At 40.2% G+C, this 27,954-nt stretch overlaps 1 protein-coding gene across 1 annotated transcript in view; it reads left to right on the top strand.

The window, feature by feature from the left end:
* epb41a (erythrocyte membrane protein band 4.1a) overlaps positions 1–27,268 on the top strand; it is an 85,655-nt gene extending 58,387 nt beyond the window's left edge. Inside the window, exons 15-19 of the mRNA XM_060904983.1 lie at positions 9,233–9,406; positions 22,198–22,326; positions 22,538–22,624; positions 22,736–22,816; positions 27,170–27,268. Coding sequence (XP_060760966.1) covers positions 9,233–9,406; positions 22,198–22,326; positions 22,538–22,624; positions 22,736–22,816; positions 27,170–27,268 — 570 coding nt within the window. The remainder of the gene's footprint in view (positions 1–9,232; positions 9,407–22,197; positions 22,327–22,537; positions 22,625–22,735; positions 22,817–27,169) is intronic.
* Positions 27,269–27,954: the final 686 nt, after the last annotated feature.

The following is a 27,954-nucleotide window of genomic DNA, read 5'->3' as shown; positions in this document are numbered from 1 at the left end:
TTCAAACTCTTTGCAATTTTACACTGTCGAACTCCTTTCTGATATTGCTCCACTATTTGTCGGCGCAGAATTAGGGGGATTGGTGATCCTCTTCCCATCTTTACTTCTGAGAGCCGCTGCCACTCCAAGATGCTCTTTTTATACCCAGTCATGTTAATGACCTATTGCCAATTGACCTAATGAGTTGCAATTTGGTCCTCCAGCTGTTCCTTTTTTGTACCTTTAACTTTTCCAGCCTCTTATTGCCCCTGTCCCAACTTTTTTGAGATGTGTTGCTGTCATGAAATTTCAAATGAGCCAATGTTTGGCATGAAATTTCAAAATGTCTCACTTTCGACATTTGATATGTTGTCTATGTTCTATTGTGAATACAATATCAGTTTTTGAGATTTGTAAATTATTGCATTCTGTTTTTATTTACAATTTGTACGTTGTCCCAACTTTTTTGGAATCGGGGGTTGTAATATAGGGAGGGCTGACCGATAATACTGTATTACATAATACAGTTTCTGCTTCGTGAGCCGTATTCAGAGCTTGCAACTTAATTCCACAATATGGGGCAGAATTCTGCAACGGGTTACACACGTGCTTGACATTTAACTTGCATGTGTGAGTCACCTGTGTGCTCTTGACACCTCCAGGGTTTTTATTTTTATTTTTTTAATAATCTCTAAACACACCAACAGCTCAAAACACAAAGCCTTTAAGCCCAATAGAAAATGTGGACTGAAGAAACAGATAGCATTTTTTGCTCTCAGACATAACAATTGTAATCACATTGATCACGACAGATTTGTTTAATTTAACAATATGGCTTGCATGCTCTTTATATGGTAGTTCATGAAATAGCACTTGATCCAGCACATGCTGTTATTTTCTTTTTTTTTTTTTAAGATTGTGCACTAACAATTAATTTTGCACACAAATTAACCCTCACAGTACCCTGATGTTCCATTCCAGTCCACCTTCTGTATGGAAATCAGATTATCGGATTCTTTTCATTCAGTCTAAATAAATGAATGTGTGTCGAGTATCGTGACGCTGTGTTTAGCTGCTGGTGAGCAGGACGATTCGAAAGGGACAAGCATTTCATACCTCTCTACAATAACACTGCTACAGAAATAAAACAAGTGTTGCCAGGCAAAACAAACCTCGCCCGGTAGCACTTATGATGAATATAAAGGAAGATATCACGAAAAAAAATTGGTCCCCTATGGGTCCATGTGGCTACTGCTTATAAATAAAATAGTTTTCTGATCCCATGTCCATACAGTAAATATAGCATATATATTTACTCTATGAGGCAGTAGCCACGAAAATGAACAATTAAAAAATCACAGAAGTAAAATACAACCCCGATTCCAAAAAAGTTGGGACAAAGTACAAATTGTAAATAAAAACGGAATGCAATAATTTACAAATCTCAAAAACTGATATTGTATTCACAATAGAACATAGACAACATATCAAATGTCGAAAGTGAGACATTTTGAAATTTCATGCCAAATATTGGCTCATTTGAAATTTCATGACAGCAACACATCTCAAAAAAGTTGGGACAGGGGCAATAAGAGGCTGGAAAAGTTAAAGGTACAAAAAAGGAACAGCTGGAGGACCAAACTGCAACTCATTAGGTCAATTGGCAATAGGTCATTAACATGACTGGGTATAAAAAGAGCATCTTGGAGTGGCAGCGGCTCTCAGAAGTAAAGATGGGAAGAGGATCACCAATCCCCCTAATTCTGCGCCGACAAATAGTGGAGCAATATCAGAAAGGAGTTCGACAGTGTAAAATTGCAAAGAGTTTGAACATATCATCATCTACAGTGCATAATATCATCAAAAGATTCAGAGAATCTGGAAGAATCTCTGTGCGTAAGGGTCAAGGCTGGAAAACCATACTGGGTGCCCGTGATCTTCAGGCCCTTAGACGGCACTGCATCACATACAGGCATGCTTCTGTATTGGAAATCACAAAATGGGCTCAGGAATATTTCCAGAGAACATTATCTGTGAACACAATTCACCGTGCCATCCACCGTTGCCAGCTAAAACTCTATAGTTCAAAGAAGAAGCCGTATCTAAACATGATCCAGAAGCGCAGACGTCTTCTCTGGGCCAAGGCTCATTTAAAATGGACTGTGGCAAAGTGGAAAACTGTTCTGTGGTCAGACGAATCAAAATTTGAAGTTCTTTATGGAAATCAGGGACGCTGTGTCATTCAGACTAAAGAGGAGAAGGACGACCCAAGTTGTTATCAGCGCTCAGTTCAGAAGCCTGCATCTCTGATGGTATGGGGTTGCATTAGTGCGTGTGGCATGGGCAGCTTACACATCTGGAAAGGCACCATCAATGCTGAAAGGTATATCCAGGTTCTAGAGCAACATATGCTCCCATCCAGACGACGTCTCTTTCAGGGAAGACCTTGCATTTTCCAACATGACAATGCCAAACCACATACTGCATCAATTACAGCATCATGGCTGCGTAGAAGAAGGGTCCGGGTACTGAACTGGCCAGCCTGCAGTCCAGATCTTTCACCCATAGAAAACATTTGGCGCATCATAAAACGGAAGATACGACAAAAAAGACCTAAGACAGTTGAGCAACTAGAATCCTACATTAGACAAGAATGGGTTAACATTCCTATCCCTAAACTTGAGCAACTTGTCTCCTCAGTCCCCAGACGTTTACAGACTGTTGTAAAGAGAAAAGGGGATGTCTCACAGTGGGAAACATGGCCTTGTCCCAACTTTTTTGAGATGTGTTGTTGTCATGAAATTTAAAATTACCTAATTTTTCTCTTTAAATGATACATTTTCTCAGTTTAAACATTTGATATGTCATCTATGTTCTATTCTGAATAAAATATGGAATTTTGAAACTTCCACATCATTGCATTCCATTTTTATTTACAATTTGTACTCTGTCCCAATTTTTTTGGAATTAGGGTTGTATACCAAGTGTCTGTACTTTATATTATTCTACTCTTACCTCTTACAGTTTTCGAAACTGAAACCTCCGAACCGAGGCTGACATACACACACTGTCGCCATGACCCAAACTCTTATTTCCTGGAAATGGCCCGGCGCTAGAGCTCAGTGGAGCGCACTTTCCCTCTGTAATAAGCATAAACATGTCTAAAAGCGATTTCTTTAGTCTAGTCCATTTATTTCGAATGGTGAACCAAATTGTATACACTCACTGGCCATTTTAATCGTAACACGTGTATGTGCATGCGCAGTGTGCGATTGTTACACTTGCATTCTTACAGCACAATGACACAGTGACTAGCACCACTATATGAGGCAGTAGACACAACAAAAACAATTTTGACCTTTTTGGTGACCTTGACCGGATGACCCTCAAAATGTTGGAGGCTCTATTTGAGACCAACGCCCATCTATCCTGAAAGTTTCATGAAGATCGATCCAGCCGTTTTCCCGTAATATCATTAACAAAAAACAAAGAAACCCGACCGAAAACAATACTCACATCAAGTTTGTTTATACTTTTCTATTAAAAATTCAGTCCTTGAAAAATAAGTGTCTACTCATATCCGTGGTCTAAATACTGATGTGTGCGATTGCAGTATAATATCATCACTGTGCATGAGGAACTCAACTCTGAATATGACTCTCTGTGTGTAAATGTTGTTTAAATGGTGTAAAGAAACTTACTTTTTTTTTTTACTCTGGCATTAAGGGGTGAAAATAGAAAAGGAACGTGGCATGAAGGCACCGGTGCCGCATTAGCACATGGTTGATCTGTCCATTTGTTTTGTTCACTTGTGTGTAATTTACTGGTATAATGATGAGCAGCTCCTGTCTTGTAAATGCGACTTCACTGTACTGTGTAGTGTTTAAAACTTGATATCTAAAGCAGCAGCAGCACATGGTCATCGATTTTGATGGGGCAGGATGAAATTAATAACAACATCGCCTTAAACAATATTACGTCAAGACTCATACAATTGGCTTATACTGTAGGCTACAATCTCATCAAATTTAAACTAACCCATATGTAGATCGCTGAAAGTTGACAACGCACAGCACAGTCGTTCAGAATATAGTCTAGCACAGGGGTTTTCAAAGTGTGGGAGAGTCGGCCCCCCCTCAGAGAGCAAATAAACAACAGCGCCCCCCCTCCTTACAATGTTTGTTGTTGCTATACTTAATGTTCCATTCGTATTTAAAAAAATGGTTGTTGAACACATTTTTATTTTTTTCTTTTACACATTTTAAACATCTGTGCTTTTTTAAAACATCTTTTTTTACACATTTAAAACATCTGCTTTTTTAAAACATCTTTTTTTACACATTTTAAACATCTGTGCTTTTTTAAAACATCTTTTTTACACATTTTAAACATCTGTGCTTTTTTAAAACATCTTTTTTTTACACATTTTAAACATCTGTGCTTTTTTAAAACATCATTTTTTTTACACATTTTAAACATCTGTGCTTTTTTAAAATAACTTTTTTTTTACACATTTTAAACATCTGTGCTTTTTTAAAACATCTTTTTTTACACATTTTAAACATCTGTGCTTTTTTAAAACATCTTTTTTTTACACATTTTAAACATCTGTGCTTTTTTAAAATATCTTTTTTACACATTTTAAACATCTGTGCTTTTTTAAAATAACTTTTTTTTTACACATTTTAAACATCTGTGCTTTTTTAAAACATCTTTTTTTACACATTTTAAACATCTGTGCTTTTTTAAAACATCTTTTTTTACACATTTTAAACATCTGTGCTTTTTTAAAACATCTTTTTTTACACATTTTAAACATCTGTGCTTTTTTAAAACATCTTTTTTTTACACATTTTAAACATCTGTGCTTTTTTAAAACATCTTTTTTACACATTTTAAACATCTGTGCTTTTTTAAAACATCTTTTTTTTACACATTTTAAACATCTGTGCTTTTTTAAAACATCTTTTTTTACACATTTTAAACATCTGTGCTTTTTTAAAATATCTTTTTTTTACACATTTTAAACATCTGTGCTTTTTTAAAACATCTTTTTTTACACATTTTAAACATCTGTGCTTTTTTAAAATATCTTTTTTTTTACACATTTTAAACATCTGTGCTTTTTTAAAACATTTTTTTACACATTTTAAACATCTGTGCTTTTTTAAAACATCTTTTTTTACACATTTTAAACATCTGTGCTTTTTTAAAACCTCTTTTTTTTACACATTTTAAAGATCTGTGTTTTTTTAAAACATTTTTTTACACATTTTAAACATCTGTGCTTTTTTAAACATCTTGTTGTACACATTTTAAACATCTCATAGCATCGTTAGCTAGCACCTCTTGGCAGACAACACACTGTGGCAGTGGAGCATCTTCAGATCCAGTCCATGAAAATCCAAACTTTAAATAATCGTGGTCATACTTCCTTCTTTTTTTGCTTGGCCCAGACTCTGTCTCCTCACTCACTGGAGCTTTAGGTACTAAAAATCCATCCATTTTGTCTCTGGTAAAGGCTAGCTGAAGTTCGCTAAATGTCCGCAATAGTAACTTATTCTGTTTTATTTTTCCTCACGTTGCCCCCCCCCGAAGAACTCTGGCGCCCCCTAGGGGAGGTGCGCCCCACACTTTGAAAAGCCCTGCGCTAGCAGCTTGTAATGAGTGGTTACTGATGTACCATTAATCAGCTGAGTTCCACAGAGCATCTGTGTTTCCCATTGGCAGGAAAGCACACACAGAAGAGATAATATCATTAACCAGGGTTGCCAGGTCTTGATCCACCCCTAATATCTCAAAAAACCGCACAAGAGACCTGATACTGTTCCAAAGAAAATGGACTCTGTCTACATGAACACATTCTTTGTGGAATTTTATTCGAGTTAATTCCAATTATTTGCGATAAAAGTCTTGGATTGGGGTCCACAGAGTATTATTTAAACTAGCACACTCTGGCAACCCTGTTATGAACTGAGCTGAATTTCCCAAAAGCATCGTAGCACAAAGATCATCGTTAAATGGTAGAGCGAGCAGCACAATGAACATTCCCTCTGAGTTAAGATGCTCTTAGCATTAAGAGGCTTTTGGGAAACCCACCCCTGTCCTGTCCACCCTTCCTCTAAAAATGAGAGGAGAATACTTATCAATTTTAGTGTTATTTTTAAAAACAATTCTGCAGACATGTAAATGCTTTATTTTATTTGTTTGTTTATTTATTTCATTATTTGTAAAGAGACACTTAAAAATTCTAATACCCTTTAATTTGATGTAGTAATCCAGCAAAAAGAGAAATAATCACTGTTTAAGGGAGGGAGGGGGTGAATACTTTCTGGAGGCACTGTATATGCCATAATGGACTAGCTGAGACTTCAGAAAAGTGTTCACCTGATCACTGGGAATTACGAGTTCAGATTTTGACAGTAGTGACACTAGCCATGTATGCAGAAGAGGGCTGATAGTGCTCTCCTCCGAGTGCGTTACGTTGCCCTGTGATGCTGCAGTTTGAAAAAGATAAAGCTGACCAGCTTCAAGTGACTTAGGCCCTGTCCACACGGCAACAGATTCAAGTGAATCTGATAAAATTGTTTATCGTTTCGGCCTGGCGTCCACACGGCACCGGCGTTTTGGGTGCCCCAAAACGAAATCTTTTGAGAACGGGTTCCAGAGTTAAAAAATCTGGCAACAGCGCCGTTGCGAAGTCGTCTGGATGAGTAGAACGGATTTGTTTACGATGACGTCACAACCACATGACTGTCAGTGCTTCACGCCGGGTAGAAGTGTAACGAACTCGATGCGAGTTGTCAACAAATCCTATAACTTGGTTCATGAAATGCGCTTACAAAATATTTTCACTGTGAATATTTATTGTGTAATGGTGCAAAGTGAGAGAGAGAGAGAGAGAGAGAGAGAGAGTGAGAGTCAATCCCGCCAGCAAAAATAGGGAAAAAAAAGGAGCGATCTCACCTCTTCAGATGTTGGTTTAAGTCCAACAATACATTCCTCAAAAAGGGCGTAGAAGAACAAAGTAATCCATCAACGTGTAGCATTCAATTTATTCCGGACCATTAAAGAATTCTGGAGGATATCAGAATGTTGGCGTACCAGCTTCCATCTACCCCCATTCATTCCTCTTTCCACGTCTTTCGTTTTACGCTACTGATTAATAATCAAAACATGTGGCTAATGCTACAGAAGAAGGGGTTTATGCGCATGTGTCTACTTCTTCTATTGTTCTGGTGTCTCCGATGGGACCGTCTTACAGCGCACGTAGTGGTGTGGCATGTGTATTGCATCGTTGTACCTGAAATTTTACTGATCCGTTGCCCATGTGGACACAATATTTAAAAAAAAAAAATCTCGTTGCCATTGTCGTGTGGATGTAGCCTTAGAGGAATCACATGATAGCTTTCTCCCTCCTCTATTGGTAGCTGTGGTATGATAAAAGAGAGCTGACTGAATCATGTCGTTGATAAACTCTGTTTCTGTAGCCTTCCAAGAAAGGTGCTGCTCATTTCTGTCACAGCACAAAAGTATTATTATAGCAGATTGCATTCCTGTGCTTCCCTTCTCTATTTCTTTCTGTGCTATATTATTGAGAATTATTGGCACCCTTGGGAAAGATGGGTAAAAACTGCTGTGAAAAACATTGTTATGGTAATTAGCTTAATTTCACATTAATTCTTCGCAGTTATGGGCATATACCTATAATACATAATGAGACTGGAGAATGCAGACACTCTTCCTGACAGAATCTCTCCAGATCCTCCACAGTCTCTCGTGGACTGTCTCATTCCATCTTGTCTGCAGTTTCAATCCTACAGAGTCCAGTCTGGCTAGGTGTCTAGATTGGCCGTGCTCACTGGATGGGGAGGGATGGTACGCTCCATCTCCCCCGTCAATCAGACCAACATCAGCAAGTTGTGACCTCATGCATGCAGAGAGGGCAGGTAGCACGTCTCACTTTCTCACCCTGCGCAAGGTAAGCGCTCAAGTGCTTGTCAGTTGATTGGCCTTTTACTCAAGCATCTCCACTTTCTTCAAGGTTGTTCCCCTTTTCTCCAGAGCTGTTTTGATGTTATCTGTCCATCTTATCCGGGCCTTCCCACCAGCCTGGGACCCTCAGGCTTGTAGTGGCAGTACTTCAGTGGGAGCCTGTTTTCATTCATTCTTCTCAAGTGGCCAAACCATCTCAGTTGTCTTTGCTCTATGAACCCTTTTTGGTTTTGGAGTTTAATGTCCAAACTTCATGTCCATATGTGAGGACTGGTCTGAGTATGGAGGTGTATAAGATGGTTTGACTTTGACAGGGACGTTCTGGTCTTTGAAACAGTTCAAACAGTGCTGCTCATCTTGCTGATTCTGTGATTGATCTCTATTTCTGAGTCATTTCATTGTGAGAACATAACTCCAAGGTGTTTGAAGGTTTTGGTCTGCTTCATTTGTTGCTCTTCCAGATAAATGGAGATTTCTTGTGGCTGTCTTGATGGATGCAGTACCTCGGTTTTGTCTCTGCTAATTTTCATTCTGTTGTCTTTAAAGGTGTTGTTGGTCCTGTTAATAGAGTTTTGGAGCCTTTCAGATGTGTTTGCAGAGATTGCTCGGTCATCTGCATAACCGAACAGCTCTTCTTTCTCAGCTTTGTTTTCTACCTCTTGTAAGGAGTTCCTTAAACATTTGTCCATGAACAGCATAAATAAGAGAGGAGAGAGGACACTTCCCTGTCTGACTCTGCTTTCGACCTCAAACCATTCACTGCCCTCGGCTTGTGTCCTCCCTTGTACATGTTTCCAATATATGTACTTTTAATTGCTTGTTGGAGTTTCTGGGGTACCCCATATTCTTCTGAAGCGAAGACCTCCCATAGAGATGTGCGAGGTATTCTGTCGAAGGCATTTTCAAGATCGATAAAAAACAGGAATTGGTCAATATTCCATTCCCATGAGTGGCAGATAGCACATATTTATATCATTACCCCAGTACTCAGGGTAACTTCAATTCTTCAGTTTTAGTTTGTTTTTAATACTTTCTAGGGTTGCCAATAATTATGACTCATGGCTTTGTAGAAGAATATAATTTTAGGGAAAAAAGGTTCTCATTTGTTCAGTGTTAAACACAGCCATATTTTCATAACTTTTTACCCACCTTTAGCATGGGTTTCTGGACGCAACTCTATATTTATTTCCATCTATTTTTGCATTAAATGACTTTTTCTATCACTTCTTTCTCTCATTATGGCTTGTCACATTGATAGGATCTGGATAAGACTCAGTCAGGGATTATGCGTCACCACAGCAGTATCAGCGAGCTCAAGCGCAGCTTCATGGAGTCCGTCCCAGCGCCGCGGCCCAGTGAGTGGGACAAGCGTCTGTCCACACACTCACCTTTTCGCACAGCCAGCATCAATGGCCAGATGCAGCCTGATGTGGTGAGTAGGATGCTATTACTGTTCAGTTCATATATAAAGAAATAATCATACTTACGGTATAATAGTTTTGCAATATAATAAAGTTAAGTGTCAGTGTTAGCGCTGGTCTGTATAGATTTGAGATATTTATTCAGCTATATTTATTATTATTATGATTAGAATTGAAGATGAGACAGTAGGAACGACAGGGGCTTCAAAGTTTGGGAGAATAGCAGGGTACAAATAATTTACAGCAGGGTGCAAAATGGTAAAATGTCTGCTAGCGGCAGACATAATGCACGCAAAGCGTGCAGGGATATATAGATAGATAGACAGATAGAGAGAGAGAGAGATGCAAGTACGAATTTTTCATGGGGCGGGATGGTTTGGAACAGGCCATCTAAAATTGGGATAACATTTACCCGGGACGGGTATTTGAGGCGGGTCGTCTAGCTTAAGCTTGATTAGCGTTGTTACGCACGCCAGTGTTTCCCACAGAAATTTTGGAGACTATGGGGGAGGCGCGGGGGGTGTTTAAAATTGAGTGATATGTTAAATATTAAGTTATTACTGAAAAACTATTGATTAAAAAAACAGACACTGAGAAATGGTCCTATAAACAACTTTACCAATATAAAAGATTACCAGGACTACAAAAATGCAGAAAAATAGGCTTTACTGATCCAAATGCACCTGTTGGTTCAAAAGTTAAAGTGCAGAGAACCTCACAGCACAACATGAAGTTACCTTAAAATATAATATAAATGCCTCAGCTTTCATGTAAGAAAAAAACCTATTAATACTAGTACTGTGTGCAGGCAGTCTCTCCTGAAGACTAAATTAAACAATAATTATAAACTAATAAAATAAATGGCTCAGGCTTCAGAGAAGAAAAAAAACAATTTGAACAGAATCTCACAGTATGATGCTGAAGCTGCCTAAACAATGGAAAATAAAATACCATTTTGGCAAAAACGTTGGCATCCATTAATTTCTTGTATTAAGTAAAAAAATATGTTGCCAGATACTGCTGACGTTTTACAGCCCAAAATATGTTCAAAACCCTCCAAAATGCACTTAAAACTGCCCAAATTGGGCAGGAAAACGCACAATCTGGCAACACAGGCGGCAGTAATGGCTGCACTCGTGTCGAGGATGTAAACACAGTTGACGCGGCAACGGACATACATGACATAGTGGATGTAATTTACGTTCACAACTTTTTTTGCTTTTTTTGTCAGAAATATTTAATATTAAATTTTGTGACTCGACTGACAATAGCCGGCGGCATAACAAGCCACAGATGGCGATTTGCCGCCGGTGACCGGCTACTTTTGAGACCGCTGGAACGACAGGTAGCCCTGTTGTTGTTCTTGTGTTATTGTGTAGAATGTTAACACTATCGCTACACTGGAAAACCACACACACACAAAAACAGGGCTGCTTGATAAATTCACAAATTATAACAACAAAGAAGAGCAATGGGGACGTTGTGGCTCAGGTGGATAAGGCGCCATACCATAAATCCGGGGACCTGGGTTCGATTCCGACCCGAGGTCATTTCCTGATCCCTCCCTGTCTCTCTCCTGCTCATTTCCTGTCTCTACACTGTCCTATTCAATAATAAAGGTGAAAAAAGCCCAAAAAATATCTTTAAAAAAAAACAAAGAAGAGCAATTTGAAGAACATAACTATTCAACTCCTGAACCAGACGTCCTGAGGAACTTCCTGAGACACTTTCTATCTTGTGTCTAATGAGACTGTTTCCAAACGACATCAACATTTCCCAAATTAAGAACAAAAAAAACATCTTATTTAGGCAACAGTTGATAAAAATATCCATCTATGAATATTTTACCAGATTTACTTCAGTTCTTGGGTTTCCTCTATTCCAGAAAACATATCAGAACATACATTGGTGCTTGAAAGTTTGTGCACCTTTTTGAATGTTCTATATTTCTGCATAAATAGAAACACTGTAGAGTGTCTAGAGTGTTTATACTGTTTATATTGTTTGTTTTTTCAATTATTCTACTTTTATTTTTATTTATTGCATTGCCTGTTTGCACTGTGGGTCAGAGAGGACTGAAATTTCATCTGTGCTGTATGTCGAGCATGTATAGCATATTTGACAATAAACTTGACTTGACTTGATAAATGTGACCTATTATCTCATTATCTCTAGCCGCTTTATCCTGTTCTACAGTTTCCCCCACAGTCCAAAGACATGCAGGTTAGGTTGGCTGCAGGGCTTTACATTAACTTTTTTGCTCACCGGCCACTGTGGCTAGTGGTTTTCCCGAGTCACTAGCCATTCAGCCTTTTCACTAGCCACAATTTTGTTGCCAGGAAATCGAAGTTTTTTATTCACCATGATACGTTAAAGTTCGGAAGATCTAGATTTAATTATGAACGGCAGCGTATAATGCATCTCTACAGTAGCACTCAAGTATTCAGTGCTGTTAAGGTCGCTCCCTATATGAAAACATGCAACCAGTTCAGGCAAAAATATAAACAGAGTATTCTGTTTATTGAACTCAAATTCAAGCCCCTTACAATATGAAATATCGTATGATATGAAAAATAACATTCAGTACAATTGAACTGATTCTAATATTAAAAGTCCAATTCAAAACATTTATCATTGAAAAACATTTGATGTTTTGATATGCAAGTATTATGTGTATTATCAAGTATTATTATGTATATTATGTATTATCTATTAATAGTGTGTGTGTGTGTGTGTGTGTGTGTGTGTGTGTGTGTGTGAACATGTGTAGAGAGAGACATTAAATGTCCTCATTACATTCATCATCAGATGAGTCTGAATGGTCCATGAAAAATGGTCTTCGTGACCTGAGGCTTCCAGCAGGCCGTAAGTTGATAGCTGGGGCGGATCAACTTCTTTCCAATCGCGTGAACGTTTCTAAACGGCAGCTCCATCCTCTCCAGCTCAGCCGACTTCATGACAGCCAGGGACTGAAAGCAATGCTGTCCTGTAGTGACCAGCTGTCTTCACCGGTTTTGATGTTATAGTGCCGATGTGTGCATTTGACTTTTCGTGGTCCTTTATAGTTTTGAGTTTAAAATTGCTGGTGCCTGTCTTTGCCAGACTTTCTACAGTCTTCGCAGTACATGGTATTTTCGGTTTTGCTATGAACTATCCAATCTCACCCGAACTTCCATTTGTCATTGAACTGTCTTATCTTCCTATTAGCGTCTTGTTCCTCTCCATGGCCACAGCCAGCTCTGAGGCCGCCGCGGTCCGGACCTCGGTCATTTTTAAGAGCTGAAAATACATTTGTACACTAAATATTCAACTGGATAAAAAAATAAAGAATAACATTAAAACGTCTCCGTAAAAAGTGCATTGTTAATGATGTTAAACGTTGATTCTGTCTCTGTTTGGTGCGCGCGGCTCTGAGACCAAGAACACAAAAGCGAATGAGCGCACGCGCTACTTGGGGGAGGAACGCAGTGCAGGAGACATGGGGTTTCCATGGTAACCATCAGCGCACTTTCATGAAGCTGTTAAATTTACATTTTCGAACTTCGTAGTCAGCTGGGATAGGCTCCAGCTTGCCTGCGACCCTGTGGAACAGGATAAAGCGGCTAGAGATAATGAGATGAGATGAGATGAGATGAGATGAGATGAGATGAGATGAGATGAAAAAATAAATATATTATTTCCCAGCTTAAGGTCGGTCTGTATCGTGAAATACCGTGACCTCGGCCCAGAGGCCTCGGTCAGTATTTTCAAGACCTCAGTCACAGTATTTCACAATACGGACCCCCTCAGCTGGTAAATAATACACACACACACACACACACACACACACACACACACACACACACATGACGGTACTGTTCCGTCCTGGGTTATGAGAGATGCATTACACTGATTCTGACAACATGATGACATTGTGGCTACAGCCTACAAAAAAAAAAAAACCTTACGAATGAGTAGGTACGCCTTTTCGACTAACAGGGAACAGGTTCTTGAACCAATTCCATTCAGGATTCTTTGAACAAGAACAGAATCCGTTCTCTGTGGGTGGAAAAGGGGTAACGTCCCAGTTCGGTTATACTAAACATAGGCACTAATGGAACGCTGCTCAGCCAATCAAATTAGTGAGTCTGTATATTACTGAACTGTTGTATAATTAGTTAATTAGCTGATTATAGCTGAACCAGGGGAAAATGCTGTATTCCAGGACCACAATCAGGAACCTGTGGTGTAATGTGAACGTGGCCATGTTTTGCCTCTAGTGGCTTTCCATATAGGATGCGCCATCAAAACCCTATATTCAACATCTTGAAAGAGGCTCAAGAGGAGCTCAAGAGGAGCTCATATGACTCTGAGCAGATCGGGTTTACTTTTCAGGTTTACTCCGGACTACATGTGCAGCAGTGCAGTTGTAGCCTGCCTTGTTTGTGATTTTAAAAATAAATCATTCGATAAGCCAAAGCAATAGAGTGGAAAGTTTCAACTTATGTTTGCCTTGGATAACTTTGCCTAAAACATGGTGGTGTATACTGATTTTTTTCCCAGAATGTTTTTGTGTGTAGGTGTAACGGATGCCAGGTTGTTAATGTATCTCAGTTCCATAGGCTGCATGGTTAGGGGATCTTTTGTCCTCATTGCTTGGGCCAGATCAAACCATTAAACAAGCTTAAATTATTCTTACTCTTGCCACATACATGATTTTTTTTCAAAACTGATGATATTCAGTTCAAACACCATTAAAAGTAATTTCAGGAATAGATCTCTTGTGGGGCGGCACGGTGGTGTAGTGGTTCGCGCTGTCGCCTCACAGCAAGAAGGTCCGGGTTCGAGCCCCGTGGCCGGCGAGGGCCTTTCTGTGCGGAGTTTGCATGTTCTCCCCGTGTCCGCGTGGGTTTCCTCCGGGTGCTCCGGTTTCCCCCACAGTCCAAAGACATGCAGGTTAGGTTAACTGGTGACTCTAAATTGACCGTAGGTGTGAATGTGAGTGTGAATGGTTGTCTGTGTCTATGTGTCAGCCCTGTGATGACCTGGCGACTTGTCCAGGGTGAACCCCGCCTTTCACCTGTAGTCAGCTGGGATAGGCTCCAGCTTGCCTGCGACCCTGTAGAACAGGATAAAGCGGCTAGAGATAATGAGATGAGATGAGATGAGATCTCTTGTGTGATGTGTAATTCACCCTCTCATTTAAATATGGCGAACATGTTTCAGCGCGTGCTTTGCACATCACGGACCTCGGTGATTTTAAAATGCTGCTCCGGCCCTGATCATCTCTGCCCCTTTTTCCCTGAGCAGCAGGGTTTGAAACTCCAGCTATGTGCAGCCACATAGTGCACTTGTCAGTCGTCAGCAACTTTGTTGCTTCGTTCATTAACCACAGGTTACCGTATCACTGATTTTATCTGAGCCGTTAACGAATGTTCTAAACAATTCTAACATGTTGTCAGAATGTTTATGCAGGTGCTCATGGGAGTTGTAGGCGCGTAATATCACATTGCAATGCGTTTATTATATCAGATGCCTTCAGAGAAAACTACAATTAAAATATATCGTCGTACCACAGAATAAACCACCCGCCAAAGTGGCTAGTGGGACAGTCATTACCCGCCAAAGCCCAATTTTACCCACATTTGGCGGGTGGGCGGGTGCTAATGTAAAGCCCTGGTTGGCTGGTGACTCTAAATTGACCGTAGGTGTGAATGTGAGTGTGAATGGTGACCTAAAATATCATCAGATTTTCACACACATCATAAAAGTAGATAAAGTGAACCCAAATAAACAAATGAGTAAACAAATTAAACAAAAATATTATATTTGGTCATTTATTTGTTGAGGAAAATGATCCAATATTACATATCTGTGAGTGGCAAAAGTATGTGAACCCCTAGGATTAGCAGTTAATTTGAAGGTGAAATTAGAGTCAGGTGTTTTCAGTCAATGGGATGACAATCAGGTGTGAGTGGGCACCCTGTTTTATTTAAAGAACAGGGATCTATCAAAGTCTGAGCTTCACAACACATGTTTGTGGAAGTGTATCATGGCACGAACAAAGGAGATTTCTGAGGCCATCCTTAAAAAAAAAATCCGTTTCCTGTCCACCGGGTGGGCAAAAAAAATTTCGGGAGGGAGGGAGGGATTTATTTTTTTTTATTATTATTTTTTTATTATTTTATATGGATGGATAAGAAATCGCAATGCTGTGTTTGCTTTTTCTTTCAGTACTTTTTTATTACAAAAGCAGACACATTTAATAAAATGACGGTTTAATCAACTGAAACTTGTACAAAAACTTTAAGTTAGCATTTTAAATGCCGACTGCAACATTTGCAAAACTTTTACAAAGGTACTTAAAATGTCCGACACACAGACTTTTTGTAGTTCTAAATCGAGCGTTAGGCCGAGTTCGGATGAAATTACACTATTAAAATCATCACTGAATGATTTGTTTTTCTGAATCTTTACTATTTTGTTGTTCGCTAGAATACCATTTTGCGATTTCACACTTAAGCAAATGTTTGAAAACTCCGGGTCTCCTTCCTTCATGGCGGCTGCCGTTTTTTTTGTGCCGCACGGTGCATGCGCAGAGCTGATTCGACAGGGCTTTCCACAAGCACCGGCTGCCGGCCGTACAGCCGACTACACAATTAAGTCCAGCCGGCTACTTTAATGACTATTTTTGTAGCCCACAGGCTCTAAATATTAATTTTCGATTTTATTAAAATTAAATGTTTATCTAACGGACTGACAATAATGTCAAACTGAACCGCACTCATTTAAGTTGTGATTCGCGCTGTTTGTACCGATAATAACCACAAATTCCCCGCCGACTTCGTTGATCAGGGGAGAGTAACTCATCCGCGGCCCCGACATGTGGTGTGTGCGCGCACTCGGCGGAGGCAGTAGTGTGTCGGAGGGAACAGAAGCAGAGATGACGCTTATTTTGTCTCCGGTAAACCAGTCTTCTCTCGCTCAATTACGTGCTGGCATCAAAAGACACCGTTGGTTGTAAATGAACCCAAACTGAGTGGTTGGAGTGTATTTTCATACACAAATGGAGAAATGTTGGCCGAGTGTGTAATTGTGTCGCCCCACTGCAGACCGTTGTCGTTGTTAATTCATAGCATGCTCAGCTGCGTGAATGTGTCATGCACCGAAAATAAGAGATTTACAAGCCAGGAACGCCTCATGATGCAATACGCAAGAAAAGAAAGAAGATTTACTGCCATTTTACTTTGTATTTGAGTAAAGTGAATAAATAAACGGTCTGTGGAAAATACATTTAATCCTGGGAACTGCGTGCACAGGAGTTTATTTTGTGTTTCCTCCCCCCCGGCTGGCTACTTATTTGTCATGGCTGGCTAGTATGAGCCTTAGTGGAAAGCCCTGAGAATGCGGAAATGTCAAGTTCGATTTTAGATTTACGAACCCGAAAAAAATGTTGAAAAACCGGCGTTAAAAAAAAAATTTCACCCGCACAAACGGCACTCACCCAGCCGGTGGACCGGAAACAGAACATTTTTTAATAATGGCCTGAGGACCTCAGAAAAAGCATTGTTGATGCTCATCAGGCTGAAAAAGGTTCCAGAACCATCTCTAAAGAGTTTGGACTCCACCAATCCACAGTCAGACAGATTGTGTACAAATGGAGGAAATTCAAGACCATTGTTACCCTCCCCAGGAGTGGTCAACCAACAATATCACTCCAAGAGCAAGGCGTGTAATAGTCGGCGAGGTCACAAAGGACCCCAGGGTAACTTCTAAGCAACTGAAGGCCTCTCTCACATTGGCTAATGTTAATGTTCATGAGTCCACCATCAGGAGAACACTGAACAACAATGGTGTGCATGGCAGGGTTGCAAGGAGAAAGCCACTGCTCTCCAAAAAGAACATTGCTGCTCGTCTGCAGTTTGCTAAAGATCATGTGGACAAGCGAGAAGGCTATTAGAAAAATGTTTTGTGGATGGATGAGACCAAAATAGAAGTTTTTGGTTTAAATGAGAAGCGTTATGTTTGGAGAAAGGAAAACATTGCGTTCCAGCATAAGAACCTTATCCCATCTGTGAAACATGGTGCTGGTAGCAGCAGCAGCATGGTTTGGGGCTGTTTTGCTGCATCTAGACCAGAACAGCTTGCCATCATTAAAGGAACAATGCATTCTGAATTATTCCAGGGAATTCTAAAGGAAAATGTCAGGACATCTGTCCATGAACTGAATCTCAAGAGAAAGTGGGTCATGCAGAAAAGACAACGACCCGAGGCACACAAGTCGTTCTACCAAAGAATGGTTAAAGAAGAATAAAGTTCATCTTGTCAAATGAACAAATCAAAGTCCTGTACTAGTGGTAGTAGAGATTTATACAGTGACATTCTACATGCAACTAGTTACCGTACCTCTTCTGTGTTCAGAGGTGTAAAAGTACTCGCCACTCTAGAACATGTGTTTTTAGAAATTAACATTATTGAAGTACTGCAATGGCACAGGGTCTACAGTCAGGTCTATTTTCATGGGTTTGAACTTGCTTCATAATATAACAGTGAGTATTAGTGTTAAAGCTCTGTAATTTATGATAAAGGTTTTTTTTGTTGTTGTTTTTTACTTTTACTGAAAAATACTGAATTACGGAATTTGGTTTGGATGACCTTATAACAAGTGTAATTTCCTAGACGCTGACTCCCTCGCTGACTGACCCCTCTGTTGGAAAGTGTACACTTCAGAATGCACTCATGTCAGTTATACAGTAGGTGGCGGTATACAGCTAAAATGTGGTGTCTGAGTTATTTTTCCCTCTGGGCTTATACGCTGTTGGTAATGGCTGCAAAGAGACTGCAAAATGTGGTTCTGCTTTCAGTTGTTTACTTCTTTTACTTCCTAAAGTTAATTCAGCTCATAAATCTGAGCAAAAAGCCCTGACTTGCAGACCTAAGTGGTGCAGAGGAACTGTAGTTTTTAAATACTAGTTGTTGATTTGAGGATTTGGGATGTGCTGGCTTGATGTGAGCATTTTCCATTCCTTCAACCAAAATAACCTGATTCATGCAACATGTTTAATATAATATACGCTCCCCGGCCACTTTAATAGGAACTTGTTGTTGGTTCTAAGATCCCTGTTCTTGGCTGCAGGAGTGGAACCCAATGTGTTCTTCTGCTGTTGGATGCTGAGATGCTTTTCTGCTCACCACGGTTGTAAAGAGTGATTATATGAGTTACTATATCCTTCCTGGCAGCTCGAACCAATCTGTCCATTTCCCTCTGACCCTCTCTTATCAACAAGGCGTTTGTTTCCACCCACAGAACTGTCGCTCACTCACTCAGTGTTTTTTGTTTTCCGCACCATTCTGTATAAACTCTAGAGACTGTTGTGTGTGAAAACCCCAGGAGATCAGCAGCTTCTGAAATACTCAAACCAGTCCATCTGGATCAAACCAACACCCATACCACAGTGAAAGAAAGTCACACTCTGAGATCACAATTTTCGCATTCTGATGTTTGAAGTGAACATTAACTGAAGCTCTTGATTTGTATCTGCGTGATTTGATGCATCGTGCTGCTGTCAAGGGATCGGCTGATTAGAGACCTGCAGAAAACAGCAGGTGGATGGGTGTTCCTAATAAAGTCAAAATGAGAGAATGATCTAAAGAGTATGATGAAGTATACAGTGGCATGCCAAAGTTTGGGCACCCTTACTGAAAATGTCTTTTACTGTGAATAGTTAAGTGAGCAGAAGATGAACTGATCACCAAAAGGCATAAAGGTAAAGACGAGACATTTCTTTTCAGCGTTTTCTGCAAGATTTGTGCATTATTTTTGTTTTGTACAATTGGAGAGTGAAAAAAGAAAAGGAACACCATGCGAAAGTTTGGGCACCCCAATGCATTTGAGTTCTCAGGTAACTTTTACCAAGGTTCCAGACCTTAATTAGCTTATTGAGCTGTGGCTTGTTCAAATTCTTCGTTAGGAAAGGGCAGATGATGCAGATTTCAAAGCTGTATAAATTCTCTGACTCCTCAAACTTGTCCCTAAAATCAACAGCCATGGGCTCCTCTAAGCAACTCCCTCGCATTCTGAATAATAAAATAATTGATGTTCACAAAGCAGGAGAAGGCTATAAGAACATAGCAAAGTGTTTTCAGGTAGCTGTTTCCTCAGATCGTAATGTTCTTAAGAAATGGCAGTGAACAGAAACAGTGGAGATCAAGGTGAGGTCTGGAAGATGAAGAAAACTTTCTGAAAGAACTGCTCGTTGGATTGCTAGAAAGGCAAATAAAAACCCCTGTTTGACTGCAAAAGACCTTCAGAAAGATTGAGCAGACCCTGGAGTGGTGGTGCACTGTTCTACTATGCAGCGACACTTGAACAAATATGACCTTCATGGGAGAGTCATCAGAAGAAAATCTTTCCTGCATCCAAGCCACAAAATTCAGTGTCTGAAGTTTGCAAATGAACAGCTAAATAATCCTGATGCATTTTGGAAACAAGTTCTGTGGACTGATGAAATCAAAATAGAACTTTTTGGCCACAATGTGCAAAGGTATGTTTGGAGAAAAAAGGGTGCCAAATTCCAGGAAAAGAACACCTCTCCAACTCTGAAGCATGGGTGTGGATCCATCATGCTTTGGGGTTGTGTTGCAGCCAGTGGCACAGGGCACATTTCATTGGTCAAGAGGAGCATGGATTTGAATAAATACCAGCAAATTCTGGAAGCAAACATCACACCATCTGTAAAAAAAGTTGAAGTTAAAAAGAGGGCGGGTCCTACAATAAGACGATGATCCAAAACACACCTCAAAATCTACAATGGAATCCCTCAAGAGGCCCAAGCTGAAGGTTCTGCCCGGGCCCTCACAGTCCCCTGACCTAAACATCATTGAAAATCTGTGGATAGATCTCAAAAGAGCATTGCATGCAAAACAGCCCAGGAAACTTGTAGAACTGGAAGCCTTTTGCAAGGACGAATGTGTGAAAATCCCCCAGGTAAGAACTGAAAGATTATTAGTTGGCTACAAAAAGTGTTTACAAGCTGTGATACTTGCCAAAGGGGGTGTTACTAAGTACTGACCATGCAGGGTGCCCAAACTTTTGCTTCGGGCCCTTTTCCTTTTTTTGTCATTTTGAAAATGTAAAAGATGAAAATAAAAAAATTGTTTTTGCTTAAAATATAAAGGGAATGAGTCGTCTTTAACTTTATGCCTTTTGGAGATCATTTCATCTTCAACTTGCTTAACTGTTCACAGTAACAGCAATTTTGACCAGGGGTGCACAAACTTTTGCATACCACTGTATGTTTGAAGACCAGCGTAATCTGCGGTTTCATACTTACTGTACAATCACATGTGCAGAACTGCTGCTTGCTAGATGTTTTGTGTTCTTCGCACCATTCTGTGTAAACTTTAGAGGCTGCTGTGATGGTGTTGAGTCACCGGTCATGTCCAGTATATCAGGAGTACTCCTATATCTCACAGGCTTCCAGGCCTGGTCCTGGAGTACCTCCTGTCCTACCTGTTTTAGTGAGCTGTTAGGTTAATGAACATCCTTCAGAGGAACCTCTGGGCTGTGTGATCAGCTGTGGTTAGAGTAATGCGTTTGGTCTCAGGATGAAGATTTTTCAAACAATCCCCAGTCCTAGCCATGGTGCACATTAGAGCCCTGCACTCCCACGGGAGTCCCGCGGGACCCGCCGCAAAGCAGTGCGGCGCGGGACAAATTTTGAAAGCTCATTGCGGGCGGGAGCGGGAGTGCACATATGCGGCGCGGGCGGGAGCAGTGATAAGCTGCAGTCCTGCTAACTAAAAACGTGTTTGAAATAAAATTTATAAATTATTAATTTATATCTATCATATATAATTTGTGCTGGATATTTTATTTGGCATTAATAATACATTTTAAGATGCCTAAATTTGCAGAGAGAGTCAGATTGCCAGATCCTTTGATCACTCTAATGACTCGCCGTTCACACCCAGCTAACAAGAGAACCATGAGTGAAGTGATTTACTGCTTGAGTTAGTCTACAACTCTAATCAGAGAGACAGGTTGCACAGTGACGGTAGGTTTGACTCAATGCTATCCCAGAAATCCTTCCTGTAATATGCAAATTTGGCTGTCCAATCAGAGGCGGCCAAATTTGCATATTACAGGAAGGATTTCTGGGATAGCATTGAGTCAAGCCTACCGTCACTGTGTAACCTGTCTCTCTGATTAGAGTTGTTCACTCATGGTTCTCTTGCTAGCTCTGCTTTGCAATAAAAAAAAAAAACATTGGTACAAAGCAAGCCATCCACTTTTTTATGCTGATCAGAGAATTACAATGGTTTCTCATGTGACAAAAATGTGCGATTCGCTATTAAATATTTTAATCGCTTGACAGCACTTATTATTATTATTATTATTATTAGAGATACTACATGCTGAATTCAGAAACAAGGTAAATAATAACAAACGTGAACGTGAGCTGTAGATATTTATGCTCGAATCCACTCAAAGTAGGGGGTGGGGCACCATCACGCTGTGTCAAGACAAGAACTTTCCTGAGAAATAACGCGAACGTCTGCATCATGCAGGATTTGCGGGCGGGAGTGGGACAAAATATGGCAGGCGGGAGCGGGACTGAAAATCATAATTCTTTGTGGGCGGGAGCGGGACTGAAAATCATAATTCTTTGCGGGCGCGGGCGGGAGTGGGACTGCACAGCGCGGGCGGGAGCGGGACTGAAAAATCCGACTCGCGCAGACCTCTAGTGCACATGTACAGGTGCATTTGTGATGTGATAACAATGCTTACAGCCATCCTCCACTTCATGGACTTTTTCGACAGGCTCCTGTAATGAAGATGCACACGATCACTGTTTCTGATGTGACCAACTCCCCGATCGGTGAAACCGCCGCCAAGGAGGGTCCGATAGTGCACACTGAGACAAAGACCATTACATATGAATCTGCTCAAGTAAGGGACGTTTTATTTTATTGCTTGCTTCGCATTCGCTTTTTTGTTTGAGGATTGAAGATTTTGACGTTTGTGTCCATTCTGGTTATTCTCCTTCACTTGGTGTGTTGTTAGGCTTTGTTTTCTGTATGAATATTCATTCATTATGTCTGGTTTTGCATGTTTAATTATTTGTGAATAATATGAGATGAAGTATCTGTATTTCTTTTAGCCTGATGAGAATGTCGGGATGCTGCTCAATGCACAAACCATTACCTCAGAGACTTTGAGCACTACAACCACGACGCAGATCACAAAGGTGATGAGGTTCTTATGCTTCCTTTACGAAATGAGTGTTCTCAGGCCATTTTTATAGCAGGTGGTGTTCTTTCTGTGCAGCATGTCTTAAACTAAAGTTTAATTTTCTCAGATGGTGAAAGGAGGAATCTCAGAAACCCGAATTGAGAAGAGGATCGTAATCACTGGTGACTCTGAAATTGACCATGATAAGGTTCAGTGAATGATCTCCGTTCGGTGTTGATATATTAGTTCTGATATATTCAGGGATCCCAGACGTCCGCTATTTAGCAGAATTCCGCTATTTTTCTAGCCAAAGTGGTGGTGTTTTTTTTTTTAATCTCTTGTATATCCGTTAAAAATATGTTTGTTTAAGTAAAATGACCAGCAGAATACGTTCTGATTTGGTTTGCTTGTTTAGCGATGTTTTTGTCAGCTTCGTTTGTTCTCGTTGACATTCGGGAGCACTCGGAAGTTAAATTGATGTAAATACCGCGAGACTGTACGCGAAAGAATGAGAAAACAATATGGCTGCGCCCATTTGCTAGAAAATGTGTTTTAACTCCGTTCGTGCTTTTGTTTCTGATGCGTTGAATTTAATTCAATATGCAGGGCTGTGAAATTTCCGCGGATTCTGTCGCGAAAAATATCATCTTCACAAAACGTCTATTTTTGCATTAAAAATCATTGGGGGGTCTAGTCGGTTTTAATCGCCTTGCACGAGACCGGCGGCTCAATACAGCCGGACTCGCGGAGTTTTATGGCAGCTGAGCGTGGAACACGTCTTGAGACTGCAACTTAGGAGTGCATGACAGAGCTAAAACGTGACCTGGCACCTCATACGTGAATTTTGTACTTACAGGCTGTAAGATCAGACATTTCCATCAAAAAGGAAAGCTAAGGAGGTGTTTGAGAGAGATGCAAAGAGGGCTAGAAAAGAACACACAGACAGACTGAAGGAAAAGATGAAAAAGAACAAGTTTGCAAAACTGAAAGAGATGGTGTTAAAGAAAAGAAAATGAAAAGACTTTCATTAGATGCTGTCTGACAGACTATGAACATTTTGTAAATAGCTTTAATAGAGGAATGCAAATACTATAGAACTAATAACTAATAGCCTTACTGAAAGATGAATTGAAAGAAATAGCTGGGATTGATGCAAAGAGGAATAGAAGGAGCCAGAAGTAAAGGAAAAGATGTAAATAATATATTAGATAAGAAACATTAGTTTTTTTTAAAACTTTTGCTCTGTAGACAAGAGACATTGTGACAGACTCTTGGAAAAAGCCAGGACATAATACAAGAATTAAGTGTAATTTGGAAGACAACAGGAATCTCTCACTTAAATATTGAGCATGATTTTTCACAAAGTCATTTTGAAAGGCCCATCAAAGTTTTCTTTTATTAACATTTCTTTAAATTGTTATTTACACATTTTTTTTAACTTTTATTTTGATTGAGATAAAACACATAGGCACTTATTAGATATTTCAAGGTATTTTACATGGATTTCATTTTAAAAGAGAAAACTGTTGATGGGTATTTTATATGGCAAAATGAAGACCAAGGCCAAGTTTACATTAGACCGTATCTGTCTCGTTTTCTTCGCGGATGCACTGTCCGTTTACATTAAAACGCCTGGAAACGCCGGGAAACGGGAATCCGCCAGCGTCCACGTATTCAATCCAGATCGTGTCTGATCCGGTGCTGTGTAAACATTGAGATACGCGGATACGCTGTGCTGAGCTCTAGCTGGCGTCGTCATTGGACAACGTCACTGTGACATCCACCTTCCTGATTCACTGGCGTTGGTCATGTGACGCGACTGCTGAAAAACGGTGCGGACTTCCGCCTTGTATCACCTTTCATTAAAGAGTATAAAAGTATGAAAATACTGCAAATACTGATGCAAATACTGCCCATTGTGTAGTTATGATTGTCTTTAGGCTTGCCATCCTTCCACTTGCAAGTGGTAAGTGATATGCGCTGGGATCACACACACAGCGGCTCAGTCCCGAATCACTGCTCGTGCACTTCACTCACGCGCTGTGTGAGCTGTGCAGGGCCGGAGTGCGCACCCTCCAGAGGGCACTCGCTGTTCAGGGCGGAGTGATTTGGAGCGCAGGATGCCTGCGGAGCCGAGCGTATCCGTGTATTGGCGTTGCTGTGTGCACGCAAATCGTGTATTGGCGTTGCTGTGTGCACACTAATTGTTTTAAAAACGTTAATCTGATGATCCGCTGATACGGTCTAATGTAAACATGGGCCAAGACTAGTCAAATATTTACTTGTTGAGATCAATTTTTTACTTGCAGGAAATGCTCAGAATACACCATATAACACCTAAAATGGCTTGGCGGCTTATGCTGGGGGGCTGTACCCCCCAGACCCCCCCTTTTCCTCGGATTTCTTATTTACAATTTCACAGCCCTGAATATGTCGTGGAAAAAAGATATCATCCATAAAAGAGGTAGCGGAACAGTGTCCGGGTTAGAAGAAGTATATTCTTCAAAGCTACATTTTCATCTAATTTTTATAAATATTTTTTTTTTGCCACTTATGTCATTGATTACAAAATATGGCATCAAATAGATACACATTATTGTTAAATTCTGTTGCTTTTCTATGTTAAATCTACAACCCCGATTCCAAAAAAGTTGGGACAAAGTACAAATTGTAAATAAAAACAGAATGCAATAATTTACAAATCTCAAAAACTGATATTGTATTCACAATAGAACATAGACAACATATCAAATGTCGAAAGTGAGACATTTTGAAATTTCATGCCAAATATTGGCTCATTTGAAATTTCATGACAGCAACACATCTCAAAAAAGTTGGGACAGGGGCAATAAGAGGCTGGAAAAGTTAAAGGTACAAAAAAGGAACAGCTGGAGGACCAAATTGCAACTCATTAGGTCAATTGGCAATAGGTCATTAACATGACTGGGTATAAAAAGAGCATCTTGGAGTGGCAGCGGCTCTCAGAAGTAAAGATGGGAAGAGGATCACCAATCCCCCTAATTCTGCGCCGACAAATAGTGGAGCAATATCAGAAAGGAGTTCGACAGTGTAAAATTGCAAAGAGTTTGAACATATCATCATCTACAGTGCATAATATCATCAAAAGATTCAGAGAATCTGGAAGAATCTCTGTGCGTAAGGGTCAAGGCCGGAAAACCATACTGGGTGCCCGTGATCTTCGGGCCCTTAGACGGCACTGCATCACATACAGGCATGCTTCTGTATTGGAAATCACAAAATGGGCTCAGGAATATTTCCAGAGAACATTATCTGTGAACACAATTCACCGTGCCATCCGCCGTTGCCAGCTAAAACCCTATAGTTCAAAGAAGAAGCCGTATCTAAACACGATCCAGAAGCGCAGACGTCTTCTCTGGGCCAAGGCTCATTTAAAATGGACTGTGGCAAAGTGGAAAACTGTTCTGTGGTCAGACGAATCAAAATTTGAAGTTCTTTATGGAAATCAGGGACGTCGTGTCATTCGGACTAAAGAGGAGAAGGATGACCCGAGTTGTTATCAGCGCTCAGTTCAGAAGCCTGCATCTCTGATGGTATGGGGTTGCATTAGTGCGTGTGGCATGGGCAGCTTACACATCTGGAAAGACACCATCAATGCTGAAAGGTATATCCAGGTTCTAGAGCAACATATGCTCCCATCCAGACGACGTCTCTTTCAGGGAAGACCTTGCATTTTCCAACATGACAATGCCAAACCACATACTGCATCAATTACAGCATCATGGCTGCGTAGAAGAAGGGTCCGGGTACTGAACTGGCCAGCCTGCAGTCCAGATCTTTCACCCATAGAAAACATTTGGTGCATCATAAAACGGAAGATACGACAAAAAAGACCTAAGACAGTTGAGCAACTAGAATCCTACATTAGACAAGAATGGGTTAACATTCCTATCCCTAAACTTGAGCAACTTGTCTCCTCAGTCCCCAGACGTTTACAGACTGTTGTAAAGAGAAAAGGGGATGTCTCAGTGGTAAACATGGACTTGTCCCAACTTTTTTGAGATGTGTTGTTGTCATGAAATTTAAAATCACCTAATTTTTCTCTTTAAATGATACATTTTCTCAGTTTAAACATTTGATATGTCATCTATGTTCTATTCTGAATAAAATATGGAATTTTGAAACTTCCACATCATTGCATTCTGTTTTTATTTTCAATTTGTACTTTATCCCAACTTTTTTGGAATCGGGGTTGTATGTAAAAAAATGTGTTCTAAAGCATCTTTAAATGTTAAAATCTCAACAGCTTCAGGGGGCTTGCAGCGCCCTTGACCCCTGCTGATAGTTTCTTACATTCCTCTATTTTTTTCAATTACTGCTGGGATCCCTGTATATTTGATTGATTTATGCTCTTCGGGGAATTTATTCAGTAGCTCCAATTGGTGATACAATGATAAATAGCTCATGGAAATGACTGTTTATTATGTATTGACATTATTTTTATTTTTCACATCAGCTGTTACTCAGTAAAAATGTTAATTGATTTTTTTTCTATTGTTTTTGACCTACGTCGGGTCTCCAGGCTTTGGCTCAGGCAATAAAAGAAGCAAAGGAACAGCACCCAGACATGTCTGTTACTAAAGTAGTAGTGCATCAGGAAACTGAGATCACTCCAGAGTAAAATCGGCCCTTTAAAGCAGGTGAGACCTCTGTATGTTCCTTTATCTCTGATTGAAGCTAGCCATGCCTGATGATAGATATAGTGATAGTATGGCTTTAATACGATAACATGGTGTTCACTTAGAGCTGACCCTTGTACACAGTGTGCTTGAAAATCCAAATTAAGAGTGAAGAAATATCTATAAACTCCTCTGCATCCTGAAGTGCTCACACTGTGCCATGGTCCTAAACATCAGCCCTCACATCTGTAATTGTTACTGAACTTTAAAGCTGCGTGGTCCATGTTAAGGCAGGTAATGTAGGTAATGTTCTCGAAGGGGGGAAAAAAAGGTGGTAGTAGAACCATGTGTGTGTAATTGAGGAACTGTTTGTGTGAGGTGCGGTGTGTCTGGCATGCTTTAGTGCCCTGCCATGGTGGTTTGTATACAGGCTGATGGTAGAAGCTGGTCCTGCTGTGCGTGCAAAGACATGGCTCTGGATGACTTCTACTCTTAATCAGACATGTGTTGTTTACTTTCAAGCTTTAGTCTCAGGATGTGCAGAGGATTTGATCATTCAGGACCCTCCATTCCTGTTGTTGGAGCAAGTTTTGTGTCTAGACGTTCATCCTTCATCACCACATGTGTCACGTTTTTGCTCTGGTGCATTACATTGAACTGTTTCGAGTTTGTCTACCATGCGCAAGGA

This window comes from Neoarius graeffei, chromosome 22 (genome assembly GCF_027579695.1).
Source record: "Neoarius graeffei isolate fNeoGra1 chromosome 22, fNeoGra1.pri, whole genome shotgun sequence".
In the NCBI taxonomy this organism is placed as follows: domain Eukaryota; kingdom Metazoa; phylum Chordata; class Actinopteri; order Siluriformes; family Ariidae; genus Neoarius; species Neoarius graeffei.
Note: the sequence above shows the minus strand (reverse complement) of the source record. Positions and strands in the feature narration are given on the sequence as shown.